Genomic DNA, 26,731 nt, shown 5'->3' with positions numbered 1-26,731 from the left:
ATGCAGATAAAACAAAGCTATCCTATAACCTAATAATAAAAATAACTTGTAAAGTTTATTTGTTTTAATCATTTTATGTTTAAAATCAAAGTTTATGCTCACAAAGACAGATTTAGAAAATTTTGGTTTGTAAGACAATAATAATTAATTTATAACTATTTCTTTTCTTTATTATTTCCGACAGTTTAATATTAATTAGGATTGTTCTAGGCCTGTTATTATGGCAGTTAGCGTCTTTGTATTTGCTTATTTTGCAAGCTGAGCTGAAACACAATATTGTTGTACTTGTTTTATTTTAATAATAAAGATACTCTAGAGACATATTGCCTAAATCAGCCAATAGGAGAATACTGCCGGTACATTCAAGACATCTCATTGGTTGAAACATTTTACAGATCTTTGTCCACAAGTGGAGGCTACTTTGCCCGAAGCTACTTTGTCCGAAGCTACTTTGTCCTGAAGCTACTTTGTCCTGAAGCTACTTTGTCCTGAAGCTACTTTGTCCAAAGCTACTTTGTCCGAAGCTACTTTGTCCGAAGCTTCTTTGTCCTGAAGCTACTTTGTCCTGAAGCTACTTTGTCCTGAAGCTACTTTGTCCGAAGCTACTTTGTCCGAAGCTACTTTGTCCTGAAGCTGCTTTGTCCTGAAGCTACTTTGTCCTGAAGCTACTTTGTCCGAAGCTACTTTGTCCGAAGCTACTTTGTCCGAAGCTACTTTGTCCGAAGCTTTTTTGTCCTGAAGCTACTTTGTCCTGAAGCTACTTTGTCCTGAAGCTACTTTGTCCGAAGCTACTTTGTCCGAAGCTACTTTGTCCGAAGCTTCTTTGTCCTGAAGCTACTTTGTCCTGAAGCTACTTTGTCCTGAAGCTACTTTGTCCGAAGCTACTTTGTCCGAAGCTACTTTGTCCAAGATCCGTTATACAATTCTTTGAAAAAAGTCAGCTTTCTAAAAACATTACAACGTCAAAAAAATTTGACTCAAATTTCGTCGCCCGTATCTCGTATGTAACAAAATATAAACAACAATTTTTGTTTGTAAAAAATCACTTTTTAAGATTGGCGAAACATGGAGTCAGATGGATTTTCTATATGTATCATATCTATTATTTTAATCTTCTTAATTTAATTTTAGAATTGATCTGTATATAAGATGCTAATTAAGTCCCTGTTAAAATCAAAATTAAGATAAGGTTTCTATTTTTTTAAATCCAAAAATATATATTTCTGGTAAAATTGTAGTCAACTGACCGCGGATTTTTAGGTTTAATTTGCTTTTTTTGTTAGTAAAAGAAATTATCTTAGTAATTAAACAGTAAAAATATACAAAATATATCAATTTTTATTAAAAGCAGAATGATATCAAATTCAAAATGATCACTAGGCCAATCCTTTTGACGTAAAGCCTTAAGAACAAAGTTGGTTGGATAGTAGCTGCGCTACTTAAAAGATAATAAGGGTATATCTTTCTACTTTGCATTTATAACATTTTAATATACATATATGCATATACTATACATGGATGAACCCATCCTTTAACAGCGTAGCTCAACAATTTAGAGATATTGAGACCAACGAACATAAATAATTATAGAGTAACATTAAAATAAAATTTAAAAAAAAACTGCTGGTTATCTCTTGTAAAAATAATTATTAGACACCCCTATGTTGTTACTATTTAAATGATACCTTATTGTGCCAGTCATCTGCATACAAAATTTGAATCAATCAGACGATTTTGAGATACTTTAACCTGCGATAATATACGTCAAACAGACGGATATGCCTTAGAATGTAGAAAAATTTCTCTTTTTCCAATGCATCTTAATCTAGCATTTAAGATGCTTAATGTGAAGCCCCACATGGGTGAAAAATCCGCAACGGAATGTGAGGTGTTAAATTGATTTGATATCTGGAAACTAATTGGTATTTAACTCCCGGGTTAGAAACAACCAAACTTCTTTACACCTACAAGGGAATCTCAAAACTTATAGGTAATTTTATGTCATTTAAACTATTCTTAATAATTTAATTTTTCCAACAAATCCGATTAATTTAATTTTCCTTATTAGGAAAATTTTTAACCTTTCAGTTCCAAAAGCTTTCATACAAATATACAAGGATGACAACATCCATAAGTAGCGAAGCTCAAAAATTATGAATGAATATCAGGCAAAAAAATTAACTAAAAATTTTAACTGTCTATCTTATATAGGAGCCGAGAAAATCACGTTTTCCCCATAGCGTCAAAGTGAATTATAGAGTAGCTTCGTTACTAATGAATTATAGAGTAGCTTCGCTACTATAAAGGGGAGATAAATCAAAATTCATATGGAAATAATGAAATCTTCGATTTTAATGCAATTATTAGGTTTAGTTGTTATAAAGTTAGGTTTTTTTATTTCGATTTAGACTTAAACTATTTGGAATTTAAGAAAGATAAGAAATTTTATTTTTATTTATTTTAGTATTTTCATTAAATGTTATATAATTTTATGAAAACAAATTTACAAGCAAGGAATAAGGATAAGTATTCAAAGATAACTGCACAATAAAAACAAATGACAATTATTAATTCTAATTTTAAACATATTATGCATGCATGTAATTTTTAAAAATCCTTCAAAAAAGTTGTCCTTTGGTTTCAGACGAACAACCACTGTTTATAATTCATCAACGATACAAAAAATCAATGCAAAGTACTAAATGTGTTTAAAAAACATTACACCTAAAAATGGAGTGAACGCTATTTAAACTAAAATGATAAGAAGAACATATATAAACAAACACAAATTTAAAAAACAGGGATTAAGGGAAAGATAGATAAAACAAATATTTTTTTTGTTTTTATTTTCTATACTATGTATAAACTAAAAAAGCAACAATCTTGACTTTTTGAATAGGGAAATTTCTAAGATATCTGCCAAGTCCATGTAGGCTGAAAAAACCTGTTTTATTTTAGTAATCTTTCATCTGCTAAAAAGAGCAAACAAAAAAAATTTGAAGCTGATTATTTCTAAAACAGAGATAATGATTTTGTGATAGTTATTTTGTTTATTATTGTTGATTATTAGCGCATTTATATAATAGGTATTTGCAGGGAGTAAGGGAGGGGACAATGGACCGAATATTCAATTTTTAAGAGTCTGAGACTTTGGGTACTGGCTTAAAAGGAGTGTGCACGAATTCAGCAGGTTCTGACTGACTTTGGGTACTAGCGCATAAATGCCCCGCTAACTAGCTGAGTTAGTTTTGAATATTGCAGACAGAAGAATTTGTTATTGATGGCTGGTTTTAACAAATATTTTTTCCCAAGAAAATGTCATTTCATGTATAGAAACTCTACTGTGATATTTATGTATTAAACAATCTAAGAACCTCTTGAATTTAAGTGGCAGTTTAAAATAAATGAGAAGGGTTGACTAGGTTCTTAGGAAGATTTTTCTAGTGATTAATTGCAGAATGTTTACTACATTGTGATGTATTAGAAATTTAATTTTCAAGTAAATGATTTTTTTCTTAGAACTAATTTTGTTCTAAATTATATTACCATGATCCCTTTACAATTTTGGTCAAATTTTCTTGATAAATCTGGTTTTCATTGCTTTTCAGCGAAAACTCTTAAATTGAATTAATTGCCCATTGTCACCTCCCTTACTCCCTGGGTATTTGTCATAAAACCAAGGACAATTATGTCCAGTAGTAGCACAGCAATACACATTTTTTATAAGTTAGGATAAATCATAATTATCCTGGGAGAGAGGTCACATTGTGCTGGTTATTACAATAAATCATAACCTTTTCTTATTCGTTGGATTAACAATTTTGGAGACTTTAGGTTGAATTTTGATTGGTTGGTTCATTATGTTGAGTGATCAGACGTTTCAACCTCTAATTTAAATTTTGTGAATCATCATTTGGAATGTATATACATCAATTTATTGCCTTTAAATATGAAATATTCTTTAGTTGTGGCTATAGCCCCCTAAAATTTTGTGGGGGAGGGTAGGCACCCATTTACAATCTACCCGTCAAACGTCCCAAAATATCAGGAGGAAGGGTGGGGACAATAAATTGAATTAATTGCCCAGTGTCCCCTCCCTTCCTCCCTGCAATATATCCTATTTAAAATGTTATTGTTAAATCTTAAATATTTTTTGGTACAGGATCAAGATGAGAATTACCGTTGGACTCAGGAACATCAACTTTTTAGAATTTATAATACAAAGTAAAACGATGTCTGTCTGTCTGTATGTTTGTTTGTACCAAAGGATCTCGCTAACCATTGAACTGATATGGTTTTCCTTTACAGGGTACCTTCTCAAAGATCCTTTCTTTTTCTTTTTAAATCTAAAATAAAAAAGTCCGTACATCCGTTTTGATGCCTTTAATAGAGAAAAAAAACGGATCACACAAGTTTAAGAATGCTTACTTTTTATTATTTGAAATAGTTGGATATTTACTAAAATAAATTTGATTTATTTTAAGAATTCATTCAAATATTTACTAAATTTTTGAAAAAGTTGTTCAATTAAAACTTATTAGGTAATTATTAACAGGTGGTTTAACTTTAAATTTGTAGAGGCTTAACTGTATATGCTCTATAATTAACTTTAGCTTATCTGTATGATAGCAAATAACTAACAATTGTAGTTTTTCTAGATCAATGTTTCCCTTAATTTGAAAATACGAGCAGATTGACCAATATCTTATTGACTCGTCTGTTTACCTGTCAATTTTGTGCATATTGTTGAGTGGGTGTGGTCTAGGTCATCATACCTGGACAGACTATTAGAAAAATTTGATGTGTTTAGAACTGGCATGAAGTTTGTCACCCCCAAGCAGTACACTGTAAGTAGTTTTCAGCAGCACAGTCTTCTCTGTAATTCTTATGTGTTTTTCTTTGTGAGGCTAAGTCCACTTTTTCTTCCTTTATCTTTATACTAGCGGCTACGCCCTTAAAGGCCTCTAGGGGCACTTGAGGATGAGTTGGGGGATTGAAGTTTATTTTTGGGGGAGGAGGGCGATTTCTATGGTGAATGTGGGGTACACCCCCCCCCCCCCCCCCAAATAGTTATAACTATGAGAAGGTACACTTGGAGAAACATATCGGCTCAGTGGTTATCGAGAGCCTTCAGTACACACTTAAATAGGCATTCTGCCACTTTTATATAAGAATTCCATATTAGTTTTTCTCTATACTGTAATTCTCTCCATGATATCTTTTTCAATCAAATTTGATTATCAAATTATTCCAATTCATTCATTGAGGGCAGAGAATTAAAAAAATGCAAAATAAATTCCAGATGAATAATTATTAAGTCAAATACATATTGCAGTTTCTAGAGATTGACAGATAGAGGTGACTTTTGGAGTATCATTATTAATATTATTTTAACAAATTTAAGGCTAGTAATGAAGCTCATTTTCTGATCAACTCCAATGCTGTTAACCAGGTATAAACTTTATGTATTACTAGTGGCTTCGCCCCTAGCCTCTAGGGACTTTGCCCAAAGAGGTATAATTACATCTTCTTTTACCTACCCAGCGGGAAAAAATGCAAATCTACCAAGCGGAAAAAAATACGAATGAATCGCAAATTTTCGCTAATAAATGGGAAATTTGCAAAATTCGTATGTGGGGGTTTGTATGTGTCCCACCCCCAAGAAAATAGCCTAAAACCACCACAGGACCAGTAGGTATATTCTCTGAAGAGTAGAATCTGATCAGTTCAGTGGTTACCCAGATCTTAAGGGACGGACGAACAGACAGACGGACAGACATCAAGCTACTTTGTATTATAGATATACAAAGTAGAATCATTTATATCTTTGCATCTGTTCATGATTGAACAAGGTTGTTAACATTCCTAAAAGTAAAGCTCTAAAATCTGAGTCATAACGAAATTGTATTGCATTTGTTGCAAAATTGTGTAATTATAGGATACAGTAAAAGGACATACTTTCATTTTTGGATTTCTATAATACAAAGTAGAACGATGTCTGTCTGTCTGTCTGTATAAAAAAAAATAAAAAAGTTAGTTCACATAACACTACTGGCGGCAGCACCAGTAGTACTTAATTTTTAAATTTCCTCTTGGAGCAAAGCCCCTAGAGGCTAGGGGCGATGCCGCTAGTGATTATAGATAGAGTTGCCTCGAGTTTGATACTATACCTTGTTGTCCTAAAAATCATTGTACCAAAAATCAGATGAATAGGACAATCATATCATATAAAAAAATTAGTCAAAAGGTAAAAAAATCAGCTTTTTAAAAAATGGTCGTAGGGACTTTCTAGTAACAATTATAGAGTTGCTTTCTATATTTGCTGAAATAATATATTCTTTAAATCAATAGTCGAATAGATTTGCTTCCTTGTTAAATAATCCTATTTTTTTAGTTTACTAAGATGTACTCCCCTCTGAACAACAGAGAAAAGATTCTTGACTTTGGATGCGGTACTGGTGAGACTACTTATGCCATGTCAAAAGGTACCTTAGTTTATAATTACCGGTTGAGTAGCATATTTTGCAATTAATATGAATTGATTTTGACGAAAAATCTATCCTCATGTAATTCCTATCCCAACGAATCGTCTACCCATTACCTACTTTATCTAATCATCAAACACCAGTTGAAGCAAGTAAATGTTTTGTTGGTTTGAGTATGTAACAAAATAATAATCTAATAAAAAGCAAAAAGTACCTTTAGGTGTTAGCACCATTGGTAATGACAGCTGTTCCACAAATCAAACAAGAACAACATGGTGCACATTTCCACTCTGAAACAAACAAATATATATTCTTAAAGCCCAAACAAGTATTATTTTATCCACAGGTCTTTTTCTCTTAGCTGCTAACTTTGATGGTTGTATGCCATGGCTTAAGTATAACCTAAAACAAGGATGACAACATCCATAAGTAGCGAAGCACAAAAAAATATGTATAAGAATTTAAAGACTAATTGTCAAAAACATGTATATTAGGGAAAAATCACGAAACCTTTTCAACATTTGTTATTAATTTTTTAATAATTATATATCAGTTCTATGACTAACAGACTGACGGTCAAAGTAAAATACATACTGGATGCTCAAAACAACGGGAAATTTAATTTTTATATTTCTAACTAAAGAAATTTTGAAATCGGACCATAAACACCAAAGATATGAGGAAAAATGTGTAAAATACAAAAATAGCCTAAAACCTGCTTAAAGGCAGTCTGACCGTCATAGTTGTTTTCTTGAAATGACAGGAAATTTTATTTTGATATCTAAAACTGAAACATTTTTGGAAATTGAACCATAAACACCAAAGATATGGAGAAAATGTGACAAATACAAAAATAGCCTAAAACCTGCTAAAAAGCGGTCCGACCGCCATTGATGTTTTATAATTAATTGGGCTCCTTAATAATGGGAATGTTGTCAAAAAATGTCAGCCTTTTATCTTTTATAGGAGCCGAGAAAATCACGTTTCCCCCAAACTAAGACATACGGACAGACGGACATTTCAAATTATAGAGTAGCTTTGCTACTAATAACACATATTAAAACTGTCACACAAATTAATGTAATGATAGGTAGATTTGGTGTACTTATGTAAAATTAGTATTTTTATTAGATTTGTAAGTTTTCATTTGATATTTTTTTAATCTCAGGAGATCTTGGAAACCTTGGTAAACCTGATTCTGTCATTGGTATTGATATCTCTAGGGTAATTATTTTTTTTGTCTTGAATTCTATTTTTTAATGCTTTGCTACTTATATAACAGAATAGCTTTAATAATTCCCTAAATTTTGCATTGTGTTATGATTTTTAATCTATTTTTATACATTTCAACATTTTCTAAAATCAATCATCAATTAAAACCAATTCAAAGATTTGAAAATTCTGTTAGAGGAACAAGTTCTTAAAATATAAAAATTTGTGATTCTACTATAAAATTTCATTAAGATTACACTTCATTCTTTTATGAAAGGGTAAATATTTAGAATATTATTGATTACTGTAAATCTAATTACAACCAATCAAACTTGAAATATGAATATTATAGGATATGATTGATTATTGTAAGTCTAACTTTAACCAATCAAACTTGAAATATGAATATTATAGAATATGATTGATTATTGTAAGTCGGATCTACTGCAGTTCATGGTAAAATATTGCTGGTAACTAATGCTTCCTGGTTCCTGGCAATATTACAAGATTCCTGGATCCAGCAGCACGCATATTCCCCTAAATCCTAGGTTCCTGTTAGCTGGCAATCTGCAAATTTTCAGGTTACCAGCAATGAGAGAAGATTACTGGCTTACAGAAGTTTTTACCCCATACCCCTATCACATTTTCCTAGGGGGTAAACAGCAATTATTAATAAGGGACAGTTGCTTCAATTAATTTATTACTAGAGGTGGGAGAAGGATATAGGAGAGTTGGATCTTTACCTATAAATTTAACTGTTTCTATCTTAATATCCACTTTAACACCAAAATTTAGGCGCGACCTTTTATTTTTATAATATATTGAAAAGTAGGGGAGATAAATTCGTAATTTTAATCGTATTAATAAATTAATTTATTTCTAAGTGAGGCTCTGAAAACAAACAGAAAAACCAACGAACTTGAACGCCTATATAATGCCAAAACTTAATACTAGCCCCTATAACCTAAAAGCTAACCTAATTATAAAATAAGTGCCGCGGCTAACGCCAACAATTCTAGCCTAAATCAACAAAAAGAGTGGCGTAACTCTGATGTACAGACCATGAAACCATGAAGGTAATTAGATTATGGCGGGAGATTTTTTTCAAATTCCCTCCTTTTTTTAGACTTTTTTAGACTTCCAAATTTAAATCAATAAACCTTTACACACATATGACTAAATTGGCGCCAAAATTTCGTAACTATACCTTACAACCCATCACACTCAATACAGTACAGACAGCGCGAGAGTTTTTAATTCAATTAACGCCCCCCCCCCCCCCTCCTCATTTGAGGCTGTATAAACTTTAGGGGAAAGTTTAACACTTTCGCGCCAAAATTTGAAAGGCATCTTTATTTCGTCTTATAAAATAAGGGGTTTTATTGGTGGGTATTCGAGTTAAGATAAAGTAACCTCTTGGGAAAAAAAGCTAATTGGTTAACCATTTTTAAATTTAAAACGCACAATTATGTTCTGAATCTCTGATACTTTTGGCGAATGTTTTAAATTCAAATTATCTTACCCCCATCCCACCCCCCACCACATCAGACAAAACATGCCAAAAAAGCCACTTTTGAGTTGTGTGAATCTTATCAACCTCTAATTGTGGGGTAAGTGTAATAAAAGGGAAATGTAAATTAAAAAGGAAAAAATTGCTTTCTAACAGGAATATTTCAAACATGGCAGTGGCCAGAAATATGCCTAAATTGCTGGTAACCAGGAAAGTTAAACATTGGTAGCTCCAGAAATATTTCTTGTTATGCTAGATCCAGGAATCTTCTAACATTGCCAGGAAACAGGAAGCATTCGTTACCAGCAATATTTTACCATGAACTGCAGTAGATCCTGTAAGTCTAATTACAACCAATCAAACTTGAAATATGAATATTATAGGATATGATTGATTATTGTAAGTCTAACTATAACCAATCAAACTTGAAATATGAATATTATAGGATATGATTGATTATTGTAAGTCTAATTACAACCAATCAAACTTGAAATATGAATATTATAGGATATGATTGATTATTGTAAGTCTAATTACAATCTATCAAACTTGAAATATGAATATTATAGGATATGATTAATTATTGTAAGTCTGACTATAACCAATCAAACTTGAAATATGAATATTATAGGATATTATTGATTATTGTAAGACTAACTACAACCAATCAAACTTGAAATATGAATATTATAGGATATGATTGATTATTGTAAGTCTAACTACAACCAATCAAACTTGAAATGGAAACAAATGGATGTTGAATCTAAGGAGTGCCAGGTATAAAATATTTAATACATCACTTTGTCTGTTTGTCATGTCCATCTCTCTAACATACAGCTAAAATGTGATTTCAAAACTAATATTAAAGGTAGACAATGTTATTAAAAATATAAATATCCTTTATGTGAGTAACTTTGTACATCCAAAAAAAACCTATAGAATTGATTTGATTTCTACAGCTACTTTTTTTAGATTTGCAAGTATTTTTTTTCTCTTATTAATTTAATCATTAAAACATAACTTTTTTTCATTGTTAGTCCTTCTGTAGTGAGCAAAATGGAAAGATGGATCTTGTCACATCTTTCTCTTGTCTTCACTGGGTTCCCAACCAGGTAAAATATGATTTATATTAAAGTGATCGCGAATTTAATTTTTCAAAATGCATTTTTGTTTACCTTTTTTTATATTTTAGGTAATTTTCAAAGAATTATGCCTTAAAAGTTCAGTTAAGTTAGAAAAAAATCAGTTTAAAATGCGGAGAGTGTTTCCACATGAAAATAATGTTAAAATCTGAGCATCAATTAAACTAAGAGAAAATAAGTTATTTCTTCGCTTGCAGATAAAAACAAAAAAATTGATACTTAGAAAATATTTTTGTAATATATCTCTAATAATATTTATCTTTGAACTTTCTCTAAAATGTAATGAAAAAGTTTGGTTTATTTTATAAAATCATTAACCAAATACCGCTTTGTTTATGCAGGTATAGTGACAAAAGAAAAATTCTTTAAATCTGTGGAAAGCATGATATTTAAGAATTAAAATGTTTAAATAGAATAAACAAATATCATTTGCTGCAAATATTCAGCATAAAATATAGCAGTCTTTCTATAGTATTTACATAAAAAAAAGCATTTTATCATCGTAAAATAATCTCGTAATGTGTCAAATTTAATTAACACACACACACACTCATTCACTTACCTTGGGCATTCATGTTTCCCTTTTCCATTCTCCGTCCCCCTCCTTATCTTTTGTGGTACAAATGGTACCAACGGATTTTGTTAAGTTGAAGTATAGAAACCAAACATTACTAAATATTGTAAAAGTCGCAGTCCCTTCAGTGTATTTTAAGTTGTAAGTTTGGACCAGTACGGGAAAATTTCAATAGCTATAAAAAGTAAATAATTTTATTCCCATAACTGAAAAAACATGTTATTTTATTTCAATTTTTGTATAGGTTTATTGGTAACTGACTTGATTTATTACCTCAGGAACCATCTTTACATTGTGTTTAGGATTAAGATAAAAGCCTTGCTTTAATTAATGTACATCCATGAATAACAGATTAATATTAAAAGAATATAATTTGTGTTGTCTCTTTATCTTATTCCATGTTTTGAAGTATTAAACAATCAAGTTCTGTGGAGTCCTATGTATGTTTGTGTGTGTGTGTATTTGATTTAACCTGGCTGTGCTGTACTCAGAAAACGCTTATAGCAAATTAATTCATGTTTCAAAGATTGTTTCTTTTAAATATCTTTTATAGATTTTAGTTAATTAATCAAATATAATCTAAGCAAGAATTTTACCCCAAAATAAAAAAACCATAATAGCTAAAAACTTTCTCAATCTATAGTAAAATCCCCCAATTATGTGGGGGCCTAATCGTATTTTTAGCTCTGCAGTATGTTGAAGCTTTTTTAGCAAGTAGTAAATATTGAGATAGGATGAGGGTGCTATGTTACACAATCGACAACTATAAATCAGCTGACCTTATACCCATATTTGGTAATATCTTTTCGATTTTCGGTAAAAATCATTTAATCTCCCCGTAAAAAGAAATTACAAACTTTTTTGGTTAGTTTAATATGTATGTAACAAAAGAATTTATTCTACTCTAAATTTGCAAGTAAACTTCAACAAAAAGATTGTTATTTGTCGATTTTGATAGGTTTTAAGATATGTATAATAAAACTCAAAATACAACGATGTTTTCAAGGGAATAAATTCTTTTTTAAAGTTTGATTTATTTTTAAATGGAAAGTATTTAAGACTTAATTCTCAAAACAGTACTCTTAAAAAACATTAATCAGTGACATATATCAACTTTTTCCCAGCTTCGTGAACACTTTAACACCTATGCTTTAAAATACTAAATACTTGTAAACTTAGAGCTCCTCCATAGACATTGACATACTGCATAGATCTAGACATGAATCTTGAGGCAATAAATAAATATTTTCATTAAAGTTAATTTAGACAAAATACCATAAAACAAATAAAATGTAAAAATTTAAATATAGAAAATAAGCATTGAATTCTTCTTATCTTAACGATAAATCAAATTCTTTCAAAATTGAAGTCAAGTATCTTAAAAGAAAATCTATAAAATATGTCTCAAATATAGGTATTACATGAATCGTATTACTTTTCTCTCTTCTATACTAGTAACCTACCTTTGTTATGTTATTTATATCCAGTGCAACTGCTACAGTTTTGTATATAGCAGCAACAAGGCCTAAAGATAATTGGTAGCACATTTAACATTTATGCCTTAATTTAAGAGTTTTTTTACAATAACATGATAATATATTTCTGAAAGTTACTAGGCCTTATGAAAAATGACATTAAGTTTAGGTTAGGTTGATCCCCACAGTATGCAATTTACTTTTGTCTATTTTTTCAAATTATGAATGATTATTTTATATAAAAATTCCTTTGTTGTGGAAACTTTTAGAAACCAGAATCCTTAAACATAATGAGATATTTCTATCCTATTTAACTTCATTTGTCTTTTAATTGGATTATTTTCATTCAAAGTTTTATAACAATTTACATAAACAGAAAATGAAGCCTTCATATTTAAAGATCAAATAGAAATAAGGATATAACATTACTTTTAATTAAAAAGTTTAATAATTTCAATGTTCTTTGTAACTTTTTAAAACGTTTAAACTTTAAGTTGAACAGCAACTCTATAAATAGTCTTGCCCTTTCATTTGCAATAATTGTTAGCTAGTATTGCTGGGATTTCTTAGTTTCAAATTACAAATTAAAACATGTTAAAATAGTCATATCGATTTTGAACTTGTTTTCATTCATAACAAGTCTTTTTTTTTAATATTTGTATTTTTGTCTTAAACACTTTAATCATCGTTTTGATTTATTTTATTAATTCCGAAGTAACTCTGTAATTATTATTTATTTAGCCTGCAGCTGTGCAGATGTTTAACAAAGTTCTGACTCCAGGTATAGCAAACTTTAATTACCGAAATATATTACCTAGGATATATGGGTATTTCCTCAAGTTGCACTTTCGAGCAATAACCCCCCCCCCCTTATTTCTTTTAGATGAATTGAAAATAAGGGTTGGGGGGAGGGGGTAGTAGTACATAACCACTGTAGTACCTATACCTGCGGTGCCCTAACATTTTAGGGCTATACTATATCCAATATAACCTAACCTAACCTTACCTAAAGTATATAAAAACGTAAGAAAAACTACCCTCATTATTTTAATTTATTTAAAATAAGGAATGAGTCTACTCTATGCTCGACTAAGCCCTTTAATGAAAACCACTAAATTAAGTTCATATTAGATGTATTTACGCCCTATTTCACCATGAATTGAAAAAATGTTGTTTATTCTAAATCCTGTTCAACCTCAATAACTACTTTTCTCTCTGAATGAGAATTGTGTTACAGAGAACGTACTTGACTAAACTTTAACCAATAAATATAAGTAAAGTGTCAAAACTTTTCATATAAAACATGAATGGGAAATAAACAGTGAAAGGGAAGAGGGTTTTTTAAAAGAAAACTAAGCACTTTTAAGACTTTAAGGCGTGCACAGTGATTTGCCAGAGGGGTGTGAAACCATTAGAGAGGGAAAAAAGAAGAAGACAACCCTTCCCAATTTTAAGTTTGACACCCTCCTATTCACCTCCACCACATGCCAGTGCTTGTAAAAGTGTTTGACAAAAATTTATTGAATTTTTATTAATCATTATTCCAGGTGGCAAATTCTGCTTTGTGATAGCTTCAACTCAAAACTCTCAGGTATAGTCACAACTTGTAAATTCTTAACTTTTACTTCTTGTAAATTTAAATCCTCGTTTTTGTGTTGTAAATGCTTTTAATTACCAGGAAAAAAGGAAATAGCTGTATTAAGGCTGTTAATTAGTTTCAAATTTTCATTCAGAAAAACAGAGATGGACTTTTAAAAAACTTTTTGGTTCACTGCCTCACTAACATCAGTGAGGCTCGCTAAAAATTAGGTGGGGATAATTTTGCCTCACTTCGATCCTCACTGATTTTAGTGAGGTAGTGAGCCAAAAAAGTGAAAAATGGGGCAAAACACCCGAAATTTTTATGTGTGTGTGTGTATATGTGCAAAGTCACGTGACCTCTAAAAATTTAGAGAAACAACATGAAGAAAGAGTTTGAGAATATGAAGAGAGAGGAGAAGTGGAGCAAGATGCTGAACAAAACTTCCTGGCCACACTTTAAAACTGTCCACAGGAAAATTATTATTCATTAACACTGCTGCGCTTGTAAAGGAAGGTATTATCCTTGTTTTTAAAAATTGTCCTCATAATAAAGTATCAGAAACTCTGGCATTCTGCACCAAAGAATCTCACTAACCGCTGATCCGATATGGTTCTCTTTTACAGGGTAACTCCTCAGCGGTCCTGGGAAGGTTCATAACCATTTTGAGGGAGGGTTCCACCAACCTTGAAATTGCACCTAACAAAAAATTATGGCCCCCCAATTAGGGGCATACACGCTAGTAACAAAGAAAAGTGTAATAGCGGCTATTAGATATAGAAGTCTACAAATATTCATCATGATATGTCAGCATTATTGCTTCTGGATGTTATCATCCTTGTTTTATATAAATAATAATTGTTTACTGCTATAGGAATAATACATGGATGTCTACCGTAGACCATAAGGGAAACGGTAGGTTGATAAGGGGGAAAATAAATCAATAGCTAAATAGCTAGAGATAGATAAAACAGATATAGGTAGATGGATAGATAGATATATAGATACCTTTAGTAGATATAATTACTGGATGTCTAATGGCTACCATTAGGTGAACGCTAGATAGATAGATTGACAAATAGATAAATGAAAATCTAGATAGATAGAAAACTATTAATATACTAGTAATACTTAGTTATAAACCTTCCCAGAACAAATGAGAAGCTACAATATAAAGGAGAACCATATCGGTTAAGCTGTTAGCAAGATCCTTCGGTACAGACAGACACACACAGATCCTGTGACTTCATTATAAGGACTAGTATCTAGGTGCTCTATATCGAAGAAATATGGAAGGGCAGAAAAATAGCCTAAATCCATACCTATCCGGACTTTTTATAAAAATATTATAGCCTAAAACCATCCCGAGACCTATAAGTAGCTTCACTGTAAATATTATTGCCTAAAACCATCCCGAGACCTATAAGTAGCTTCACTGTAAAGGAGGAACATATCGGTTCAGCGGTTATCGAGATCCTTCGCTACGGACAAAAAGAACTTACTACTTTATATATTAGGATATCGTTAGTTAAAAGAAAATAAATAGTTAGTTGAAAATAAATATAAAAAGTAAAAAGATAATGAAATTTTTAATTACAACCCCTAAATTGATTTAAAGATAAATAACCGAATAAATAGAAATAGTAAATTAAAATACAGTCAAACTGAATTAAAATTTTAATTTAGGTCCCATAATTGAACAGGATTACGTTAAACTTATGCAAAACAATGGTTTCAAGGTAAACATTATTTTTTATCCAGAGCTGAATCTTTAAATCAGTTATTGGTGCGCCAAATCGGGGCGATCCAGATACGCGCACCTAGATATTATTAGCAAAAATCATGGATGACAACATCCAAAAAAGCGAAGCTTTAAAATAAGAAAGAAGGACAAACGAATAATAATTCTTGTAGAGTATCAAAACTTAATAAGAAGAACATTAATTTGTAAGTCTAATCAAACATCTATAAATTTGTTGCAAAATTGCGTAAATACAGGATGCAGCAAAAGAAAATACTTTCACTTTTTAGGATTTGATTTTAAAAATGCCTCACTTTTTATGTATTTCTTAGTTGTTCAAGGAATCATTATAAAAAAATCAGATGAAAAGGATAATTATATCATACGAAATTTTGTCAAAAAGTTGAAAGTCAGCTTGTTTTAAATGGTATTTCTGCTTACCTTCCTGTTATAGGAATCATCATACAAAGTTTTAAATCGATAGGACAATTCTAACATTTTTAAATTAACAAATTACGAAATACGGACCTACCCTAATTATAGAAAAGCTTCGGTTTTAACAATCAGAGGTCGATATCCGAGCTTTTAGCTGCGCGGCTGCAGCTGCAATTGAATGCAAGATTCCGGCTGCGGCTGAATGTAGCCGTTGCTGAATAAAATGATGTATCTTTCTTGAATATTCTGGTGCCTAATATACCTATTATGAAGTATATGTATGATTATAAACTGGCTATAAGCATATACAATGATTATAGGTAAAATTCTCCAAGAACCAGCCGTTGAACTATGTATTCAACGACGACTTTATCCGCAATTTCTTCAAGTCAACCATCCTGACTTCATTCCAAGAGCTGGAGGTAAGATTTAGAGTGTCAGTCTTAAATGTTTGAACATTTGAAAGGACATATACTAATTGAAAAGTAATTAAGATTTATAAATAATTGTATGGCTTTTGATAAAGTAAACATCATTTTAGTATCTATGGAAAGCTGTCTATAATACAATGCGATAAAAAAACTATTAATTAATTAAAGAAAAAGAAACACTGAAAGAAGTATAATGAAACATTTCATTCATAATGTATTATTACAACAAGGATGACAACATCTAAAAGTTTAAAAATAACAAATTATTATCATACAAGATGTCTTATTGATTCAATTTAAATCTGACCGACAAATAAAATCATAAATTTACAAGATTTTTACATATTATAAAATTTTTGCAAGTTTCATGACTATATGATAATTTAAGTTGTAAAATGCAGCAAAAGTTACTTTCTCTGACGTTCAGACATACAGACCCTTATTATAGAAAAGCATGATTTGAAAAACAGGATTAACAAAATAAATATATTGTACTATGGATTAATTTTGGATTATTCCCTAAGGATCTAGGAATTCTTTTTATCAATGTTAACCATTTTTATTTTTTTTAGCTGCTTTATAAGTAGTGTATGTGTGTATATCCGTCCAAAAGTATATTTATTTGTAGCGGCATCGCTCTTAGCATCTTGGAACTCTGTATTTAAAAGGAGTAAGGAAAGTTTTAAAATAGCCTAAAATCAAACTAAAAGCCTAAAACCATTCCAAGACCAATTTAAAGCTTCCCTTGAATGAAAATCTTAAGCTACAGACAAATAAAACATACTACTTATATTATAAGATTGTCATATTTTTTTTTACAGGGGGAAAGTAAGTTGTAGGTTATTGGTCTTTGATAGGGTTACTTATTCTTCCTTAAAATAGCCTAAAAAGGTCTGAAGACTTATAAAGAGCTTCACTAAAAGTGAAAATTTAATTTGCCTTTTTCTTTTTTCGGGATCTTTTGTATCAGAAGAACATTCATACTGGCAGTCAAATTTAAAGTACTTTGTAACCAGTACTAGAAAAAAGGGACAGAATAGGGGACTTCAAAATAGCACTAAACCAGTCCAATAGATTCCTGGAACCTATGTGAAGGTTCCCTCAAACAATAAATTGGTCAGCTAGATCTCGACGGACAAATACAAAAAAACCTTTCTACTTTAGATAATCAATAATAATACATTTATTTAGCCCAAAGAGAGAGAAATGTTCTTGGAAGAATTTGTGAGGCGACTCAAGTCCCAGAAGCAATTAAATGTAAGAATAGCAATTTCAGGGATTGGGAGGATGGGCTTAGACATCCCCCTCCTCCCAGAATAAGCTAGTTTCATGCACTATTTGTTTTTATAAGTAATATGTTTCATACATACTAAAACTATTAGCTGTTATATATTCTTTTTATATGCATGATTATTAGGGCGGGTTCATATCGGAATTAGACAAAGAGGGGATATGCAACAGATAAAATTAACCTTTAAAACATTTCTGACCGAAAAAGAATTTTTTAAAAAATGAGTTTTAGAACGCGACCACAAAAAAATATATTTGATTACTTATTAATATGCAAAGAATTAAAAAAAATTGAATCAGAACTATGGGTTCATGGTGCTCCCTTGAAAGGCCTTGAGGAGCTGAATCTGGAACTTTTGTCCGTTTCAAAATATCTCGTTCCTAGCTTTAGAAATCACTAAAAAACCAATTGTTTTAAAGGTTTATTGAGAATTGTCCAATTTGTAGAGGTTTTTTAGATTTTCTCAGGCTAGGAACGAGATTTTTTGAAACGGTCAAAAGTTCCTGATTCTACTCCTCAATGCCTTTCCTAGGAGCACCATGAAGCCATAGTTCTGATCCAATAAATTTTTGACTCCAATTTACAAATTGCTATACAATTGAATGTCTGGTCGTCAGCGGTTTTAAGACTTAGGATAAATTTTGAATCATCCAGAGGTGTATTATACTCATACAAATCATTTGCAGATCCCCGCTTTGGCCTCAGAAAAAAATGTCCAAAATCGACCCACCCTAATGATTATTATATTATTGTTACAAAATTTGGGAATAGTCCCTTTCGTGGCAACACCCCTTAAGAAGCGATTTGTTTTAAAATGGCTTTTGATAGGTTATTTTAGGTTTGGTTAGGTTATATTGGGTTAGGTGATTGCCCCACAGGGTTAGAGCCCCCCGCAGGGGCTAGAAATAGGAGAACAGCTACTGTGAAAAAAAACGAAGGATCGCCCATTAAGGAGCGTTGTCACGAAAGGGACTATGCCCCACATATTTCATGCCCGCACACCGTATTAAGCGCCATAAGAAGGCTTACAAATAATCTGGGATATTCAAGATCCAATGAATAAATTTTTTTTTCGATAATCGTTACCATGAACATTTTACCGTTAACTGCACTAGATCCAAGTATTTTGTGCTTTACTATTATAATATTTTTATCAAAATCCATTTTAAAGTAGGTAAATCTGCACTATTTAGACTAAGCTTAAATGTATACATACACATATAGATTGCTGAAAAAAAAGCTATATACTTTAGATGCAAAACTTTTAATAATTATTTGATTAATTGCGAATAAAGAATAAAGTTTGAAAAACTTCAGATAAACAAAAATTAATATAGAGTTATACTTTGTTCCTGAGTACATTTACATATTAATTGGTTAATTTGTTACAAGAATGTAGATTCTTTATACGTTGTTAAATAATCAAAGAAGAATTACTCGGAATTAGATCACTTGTTTAGGAGCTCAAATTTTGCCAAACCAAGTTAAGTTTTACTAGTTTAAAACTACTAGTATTTACTTCAGTAGGCTGAATATAATTTTTAAGGTATATTGTACATATATTTAAAATGCTTTGCGGTGCTTTCAATCAAATTTATTTTTGGATCTTCTACCCCCCTTTAATTCTTTAACCTTTCATGGCCCTATTCCTTCGGAGTTCTATCCTTGCGGGGATCTTAGTGTTGCCCTTGTGCGACATAAGGAAAACCACCGACTTTGCTACGTAATCGCTATTGCTAAAATGTCACCTATTTAATTAATATTGTAATTAGTATGGCACACAAAGTAAATTAGTTTATTTTTAGAAAGATTCAGATGGAGATAGTTTGAAAAAGGTAAATAACACAATAAGATGTAAATCATATGTATTTCCATAGGAATTCAAACCATACGGGTTTGCACAACCCAAACTTAACCTAACCTAACCTTTTAAATGGATTCAATAAAAAAATTTCAAATTCTGACTTATTATATTTGTTTTTTTATATTCTTCATATTGTATGAGGGAAAAATTTTTTACACGATATAATTTATCCAAGCAATGCTTTGTCCTAGGAAATTCGACTATTTATAGGTGACTTATTATGCGAATGAAATGAAATAAAATAATTGAAATTTCATACCAAAATCTCTATACTGTCTAGTTCTACCTAATACTAGTGCCGTCCTTGATTCTTCTCTGTTTTTCTATTGGCTGATTTAGATACGGAAGGAAGAGGACAATTGGCTGTTTATTACCCTAGTCCCCAAAGTTTTAATAACGTTTTCTTATTCGTTGGATTAACAACACTAGGGACTTTTATTGAATTTTGATTTGTTGACTCATTAAGTTGAGTGTTCTAACGTTTTAATCACTAATTGTAATCAACAGAAGAGTTGTAACTTGTAAATCAATTTATCGGCCATTTTCTTATCCATTTTGATCCGTTGGTTTAGATAGTATGAGTATAATATGATATTATAAAAACTTTTTAATCAAAATTTTGTATGCTAGGCTGATGGTCACTACGAGGCCCATGTGGATGGATTCATGATCATGGGAGAGAAGGAGAGGAACATCTAAATCAAAGGTAATATTAATCAACAACCTTTCCTCCCCCCCCCCCCATCCTTATATTTCCAAGCTTATAACTAGGGCTTACCTTAACACAGAATGAGAAAAAATAAATGTCCTTTTATCCAGGGCATGGCAGCCGCCTGTAAGCCTCAGGGGAAACACCCCTGTACAATTTTTAAAAATTAGCTGGAAGTCTAAACATGACCCAAATATTGCAAAAAAATATGCCATAATAGTATAAGATTATTTGAACTATTTAGACGGATGTTATAACTTATGCTAGTTAGTTATGGAGTAAATGCGCTACAAAGAAAGTAATTTAAAAAATTCTATAGGACCTAATTCATGCAAAGTTTGAAATTGAAAGAGTGCTTGAAAATTAACGAATTGCTGATAAGAGCCATCCGTTAGGGACGTATGGACAGACCGACAAACAGACCAGAAATAATTTTCATATTTATATCTTTTTTTTTAGAAAATTTGGCATAGTTTCAATTAGCAGAGCAACATACATCAAAATATACCATTTCACCATCTTCTTGAAAGCCCTGCAGATGGCTATGCCTAACCTAACCCCCAACCTACCCGGACCAACGACCACCAAAGCGAGCATTTAAAAAAACAACTATTTAAAAAATCCTCTGAACTAAAGACCAGGAGGACCAAATAGTTAGGATTCACAACAGGAAGGATAATATGATGAATTTATGCGACACTGTGGGCTAGAATTGAATCAAGACAAAAGTAAGTGCCGAGCCCTGGGACCTATGTATGGTGAAAATAGACATAAAACCATGATGATTCTAGGTAAAACCAAAATATTTCAGCGGTGGCTTTTTGAGAAAATTAGATTTAAAAATTTCAAGTTTAATTTTCACCCCCTAGGAGTTGCCGCATAATCATGACAAGAAAAGCAAATATTATCTATTTTAAATAATGAACAACTTTGCTTTTATAAAGTCTTCTTAAAACCTCTATATATATGATTTATTTTAGGCTGAATTTTCGTGACCTTTGCAAAGCAAGTGATAAAAATGGCCATTTATTAACTCCCATCAGGAGTGGATTTATGAAGAACTTTATAAAAGCAAAGTTGTTCAAAATTTAAAATAAATAATATTTGCTTTTCTTGTCATGATTATGGGCAACTCCTAGGTGGTGAAAATTGAACTTGAAATTTTTAAATCTAATTTTCTCAAAAAGCCTTCGCTGAAATATTTTGGTTTTACCTGGAATCATCATGGTTTTATGTCTATTTTCACCATACATAGGTCCCAGGGCTCGGCACTTACTTTTGTCTTGATTCAATTCTAGCCCACAGTGTGCGAAGCTAATCTGCATCAATTATTTGTTAGTGTGTCAATATGTAAGTTTTGCTAGGTGTCCACCACCCTACACTCCTCTTGAGAAGTGTCTAAACGACTCCCTAAACCAGTCAAGGGGGTGACTGTCTAGTTAATAAAAGCCAAATTCATTAAATTTCTAAGAATTTTTTTTACTTTGTTGATTCGGTATATAGATTGACTCTTAGAGGGTTGTATAAGACCCCATGTCAATAAAATAAACCTCTTGTTGTGTATAAATGAGGTAGGGGAGAAGGGGGTGGGCAAAATTTTGGGCACTTCCCAGGCAAGACCCCGTACAAGCCACTGCACTGGTTACATTTTTAGAAACATAAAACAAATTATTTTAATTATATACAAGATTTATAGTTTTTGAAACATACATCATATTATTTTTTTTTTTGAAAGGATATGAGCTGCCAATACGTACTGTGTTTTCTTTTATTCATCCTTCCACCCACCCATCCTTCCATCCAGCTGTCGCGACGTTCTTGTTCCTTCATCGCCCGTCTCCATCCACGTATCGTCCTTGTTTTTTTATTTTTTATTTTGTATGTCCGTAATATCATTTATATGAATATGTTTTTGTTGATGTTTATGATGCCAATAAATTAACACTTGCAATATAAATATTAGTTTCCATATTTAATGCAAGTGGTAGGATGTGTGTCTGTTTGTCTGTACTGCAGATCTCACTAACAGCTGGATCGATTTATTTTCTTTTACAGAAATGATCAGGGAGGACAGGGAGACAGTGTACCCTTCAATAACACTGGTACCCGAAGTTTTATAACCATGTTATATTAATTGTTAGCTTAAAATCTTACTATTATCCAATTTTGATTCGTTGGTTCTAAAATAGTAATGTATAGGGATCATATGAAGGAAATGAAGTCATTCCTAAAAAGGACAGAAATCCCCTTCCAAAAAGGACAGAAATAATCTTCCTTTTTCTCAGATATCTCAAATATGGACAAAAATCACTCTCCTTTTTCTCACATATCTGAAAAAGAGGATAAAAATCACCTTCCTAAATCTCACTTAATCTTCCTAATTCTAAGAAAATTAACCCAATACCTCTAAGTTCTTCCTTATTCTCAGATAGCCTACCTTATTCTAAGAAATTCTTCCTTATTCTAATAAGATCTACCTTATTCTAAGAAATACTTCCTAATTCTATGACAATCTACCTTATTCTAAGACATTCTTCCTTATTCTAAGAAATTCTTCCTATTTCTATGAAAATCTACCTTATTATAAGACATTCTTCCTTATTCTAAGAAAATCTACCTTATTCTAAGACATTCTTCCTTATTCTAAGAAATTCTTATTTATTCTATTAAGATCTACCTTATTCTAAGAAATACTTCCTAATTTTATGAAAATCTACCATATTATAAGACATTCTTCCTTATTCTAAGAAAATCTACCTTATTCTAAGACATTCTTCCTAATTCTATGAAAATCTATCTTATTCTAAGACATTCTTCCTTATTCTAAGAAAATCTACCTTATTCTAAGACATTCTTCCTTATTCTAAGAAAATCTACCTTATTCTAAGACATTCTTCCTTATTCTAAGAAAATCTCTTCCTAAATCTCAATTAATCTTCCTAATTATAAGAAAATTAACCCAATACCTCCTAGTTCTTCCTTATTCTCAGATAGCCTACCTTATTCTTAGAAATTCTTCCTTATTCTAATAAGATCTACCTTATTCTAAGAAATACTTCCTAATTCTATGAAAATCTACCTTATTATAAGACATTCTTCCTTATTCTAAGAAAATCTACCTTATTCCCTCAAAGTCTTCCTTCTCGTCACATATCCTTCCTTTGTCTCAGATAATTTAGCTAATTCTTGCTAATTAGACCAACCATTCCTGGGATCTTAAGCTTCAGACAGAAAAATCTTACTATTTTCTTCATATTCTACCAGGAGATGAGAACAGTGCTGTGTTGCAATAATTTTATGTAGATCAGATTTTTTTCATCCAAATAAAAAAGCTAGCTTTTTTAAGAGTGAAAAATAAGAATGTTTTTAATTTAATGACAAACTAGCCCCTAGAGACCTCTTTAATTTTAGTGGGTTTCTATTTTTTTTTTTTTTTGGGGGGGGGGAGATTTTTCCTAGGGGAGCTATCTCTTTAGAATGTGTTAGTACTCTCCCCCAAAATAGCTATAAACCTTCCTTTGTCTTATAAGAAGCTAAACAGTAATGAAGAACCATACTGCTTCAATATATAATATTAAAAAAATATTCTTATAAAAAAGATAGCTTTTAGAAATTAGAAAAAAAAACGTCCGTCAGCTTGGCTAGCCTGGACAAGAATTTGACGCAGCACGGCCGCCTACATGGTAAGGGAGGGCGTGTATTTTTCATGAACGAACACAAACCCACAGACATACATTTAAAATAAGACCATAGACTTTGTATATTTAGAATTTTAAGAATTTTAATGGATAATTAACCCATTAGTGCCGAACCGGGTTTTTATTTCAAACTATCGGCTACGCTCCTAGAGACACTTTTAGGGGCACTTAAGGTGGTGGGAATTGAATTTAATATCTCCATTTTCTATAGTAGTTTAAAATGAAAAAGTGAAAAAAATGAAGGGAAGGGGGTTAATTTTTGTTTTGGTGGGGGGGGGGGGGATCATACTCATCCCCACATTTTTCATTCTGTTTTTTTTTATTTTAAATTAAAAAATTTTGTAAAGGAGTAATATTTTTCAAGGTGGGTGGTGGTACCCTTCTCAAAATAGCTATAAACCTTCTCAGGACTATGAGAAGCTACAGTGTAAAAGTGAACCATATCGGTTCAGCGGTATCTAATTATTTTAAAAAAAACTTTTATATTACTTATTCTATATTTATAAATTGTCTTTGATATGTTGTCCTTGTCCCATGCCAAAACAGAGAAATCAACCTATAATCAGGAATTAAGAGGGATAGGACAATGGATGATAAATCAATTTACTTAATTAATTAAATAAAAAGTCTCTAAAGTTGTTGAGCCCATAAATAAGAAATTGTTAAAATAAAACTTAGTTTTAATAATCCAGGGAGGGAGTGAATATTGAGCTGTTTATTACACTGCACTGGTCCCCAAAGTTTTATAATAACGTTTTCTTATTCAGTGACTTAAAACTTTTATTGAATTTTATTGGTTTGTACATTAAAATGAGTGTCCTGTCCACTAACGATTCAATTCAGCCACTAATTATAACTTACAAAAGGGATAATTTTATGTTTAATCAGTGAGGATTTACATCAACTTATCGGCAATTGTCTTATCCCTTAGATCCCTGTTAATAGTAAACGATTCAACCACCAATTATAACTTACAGAAGGGATAATTTTATGTTTAATCATTGAGGATTTACATCAACTTATCGGCAATTGCCTTATCCCTTTAGATCCGTGTTAATAGTATATTTGCGGAATGAATAATAGAACATATGGGATAATGAGGGGATGATCAACATCAGAGCTAAAGAATTGTTGATTTTCGGATAATTTTACAATTAAAAATATATGTTCAATAGATATAAAGGATTATGAATTTTCTTAATATTCATATTACATACTATCAAATAATAAAATATTTCTTAATATCAAAACTTTTTGTATTTAGATTTTAGTATTGGTCTTTAAAAGCAACAATTTTGGGTCGTTTTGGGTCAATTTTTATAAGGATGCTTCGATTTTTAAAGTTATAAGTACCCTATCTTATTGACATAGAGTTACATAGAAAAGTTGTCGCCAAATTAAGTTGCTAACCTATTTATTGGTCAGTTTATTCGCCATAAAGAAAGAAAAGAGATAGGGTAAAGGGGAGAGGGGATAGATAATGTTTTAACCATCTACAACAATGATATTTTAAGAGGATACGAAATTATGGTTCAACTTCCAATTAATTCCATATTGATTCACATGAATATTATCACAGGAGAGAATTTTTAGTCAGTTTAGGTTGCAATTTCCCTTCGATTTTATTTGGTAGACCATTTTTCCAATAGGAGGGGAGGGAACAGGGTAAAGGAATTGGGTGGGGAAGATCGTTATTTTAGCCCGCAAGAGAGTTCACTCTATTATAGAACATGAAATGTTTCGTGTAAGATCTAAGTAATAATAAATCCATTGTGGTGAATTCAAAATTTAAAAAAAATAGAAAATTGACCCACTCTAATCTTCATAAGACATATTGCCCAATAGCAAGGGGCGTTATGTGTCAATTTTTTTTCTTATTTTGAAAAGCTAGCTTTTTTACTTGAACATATATTTTACTATCCTTATAATAAAAGTAACAGGATCTGTATCTGTCTATCTGTGTGTATATCTTGTTAACTTCTAAACCAGGATATTTTTTAAAAATTTAAAAATTAGGAAACCCAATAAAATTAAAGAGGTCTCTAGGGGCATAGCAGCTAGTTTGTCATTAAATTAAGAAGCATTTTTATTTTTCACTCTTATAAAAAAGCTATCTTTTTATATTTTTTTTCTTTTACCTATTTATTAAACTTTTACCCCCATTTTGTTTAAATAGTAACACTTCGAAGTTGGCCCTTGAATTGATTTCATAATTATCAGCTGTTTGAGTTTACCGACGAAAAGAATAAGTTGCCAACTTTCTGTAGAGTTTGTACCACATAAATAGGAATGTGAAAAAAAACATTACATTGGTTGAGACTAGCAGCTACGCCACTAGAGGCTTCTATGGACACTTTGGGTAATTAATCAAATAAAAATGTCTGACTCTAAGCCTGGGATTTTATTTTTGAAAAGGAAATGAATTTTTTCTGATGGTTAGGGGGGAAATTTTTTCTTTGGGCAATTTCTCTTGGGAGCTCAGACAAACATCCTGTTACTTTTATAAAAGGATTGATAATTACATATAGTTATTGAAGAAAATTATCAGTAAAATATACAAAATATTTTAATTTGTTTTGAAATTA

The 26,731-nt window shown here is 31.2% G+C and overlaps 1 protein-coding gene across 6 annotated transcripts; it reads left to right on the top strand.

The window, feature by feature from the left end:
• The first annotated feature begins 1,905 nt into the window (after nucleotides 1–1,905).
• LOC145318628 (uncharacterized) lies at nucleotides 1,906–22,405 on the top strand. Of its 6 annotated transcripts, none has more exons than XM_080160021.1 (18): nucleotides 1,906–1,990; nucleotides 4,163–4,192; nucleotides 4,811–4,847; nucleotides 5,405–5,452; nucleotides 6,395–6,485; nucleotides 7,654–7,709; nucleotides 9,901–9,984; nucleotides 10,245–10,319; nucleotides 13,140–13,179; nucleotides 13,946–13,989; nucleotides 14,351–14,448; nucleotides 14,849–14,892; nucleotides 15,664–15,716; nucleotides 16,474–16,575; nucleotides 17,776–17,841; nucleotides 19,681–19,710; nucleotides 20,370–20,445; nucleotides 20,908–21,120. In XM_080160021.1, exons 2-17 carry the CDS (start codon nucleotides 4,170–4,172, stop codon nucleotides 20,436–20,438), a joined length of 960 nt encoding a protein of 319 aa, XP_080016147.1. In that variant the 5' UTR covers nucleotides 1,906–1,990; nucleotides 4,163–4,169; the 3' UTR covers nucleotides 20,439–20,445; nucleotides 20,908–21,120. The 6 variants fall into 6 exon arrangements, with proteins under 6 accessions (XP_080016147.1, XP_080016146.1, XP_080016144.1 ...); XM_080160020.1 differs by lacking the exon at nucleotides 20,908–21,120 and adding an exon at nucleotides 22,184–22,405 and having other exon boundaries at nucleotides 1,907–1,990; nucleotides 14,351–14,454; nucleotides 14,855–14,892; XM_080160018.1 differs by having other exon boundaries at nucleotides 1,907–1,990; nucleotides 14,351–14,454; nucleotides 14,855–14,892.
• Nucleotides 22,406–26,731: the final 4,326 nt, after the last annotated feature.

The sequence above is a fragment of the Acartia tonsa genome, chromosome 5 (genome assembly GCF_053477335.1).
Source record: "Acartia tonsa isolate MP-2025a chromosome 5, ASM5347733v1, whole genome shotgun sequence".
Lineage (NCBI taxonomy): Eukaryota > Metazoa > Arthropoda > Copepoda > Calanoida > Acartiidae > Acartia > Acartia tonsa.
This window is presented reverse-complemented; position numbering and strand designations above follow the sequence as displayed.

Excerpts from the sequence above, each read along its gene's own strand:
- LOC145318628 (XM_080160020.1), top strand. The coding sequence starts at position 4,170 with ATGAGAATTACCGTTGGACTCAG. Across the intron at positions 13,180-13,945 it reads TAACAAAGTTCTGACTCCAG|GTGGCAAATTCTGCTTTGTG; the intron begins GTATAGCAAACT and ends TCATTATTCCAG. Across the intron at positions 17,842-19,680 it reads AGTCCCAGAAGCAATTAAAT|AAAGATTCAGATGGAGATAG; the intron begins GTAAGAATAGCA and ends GTTTATTTTTAG.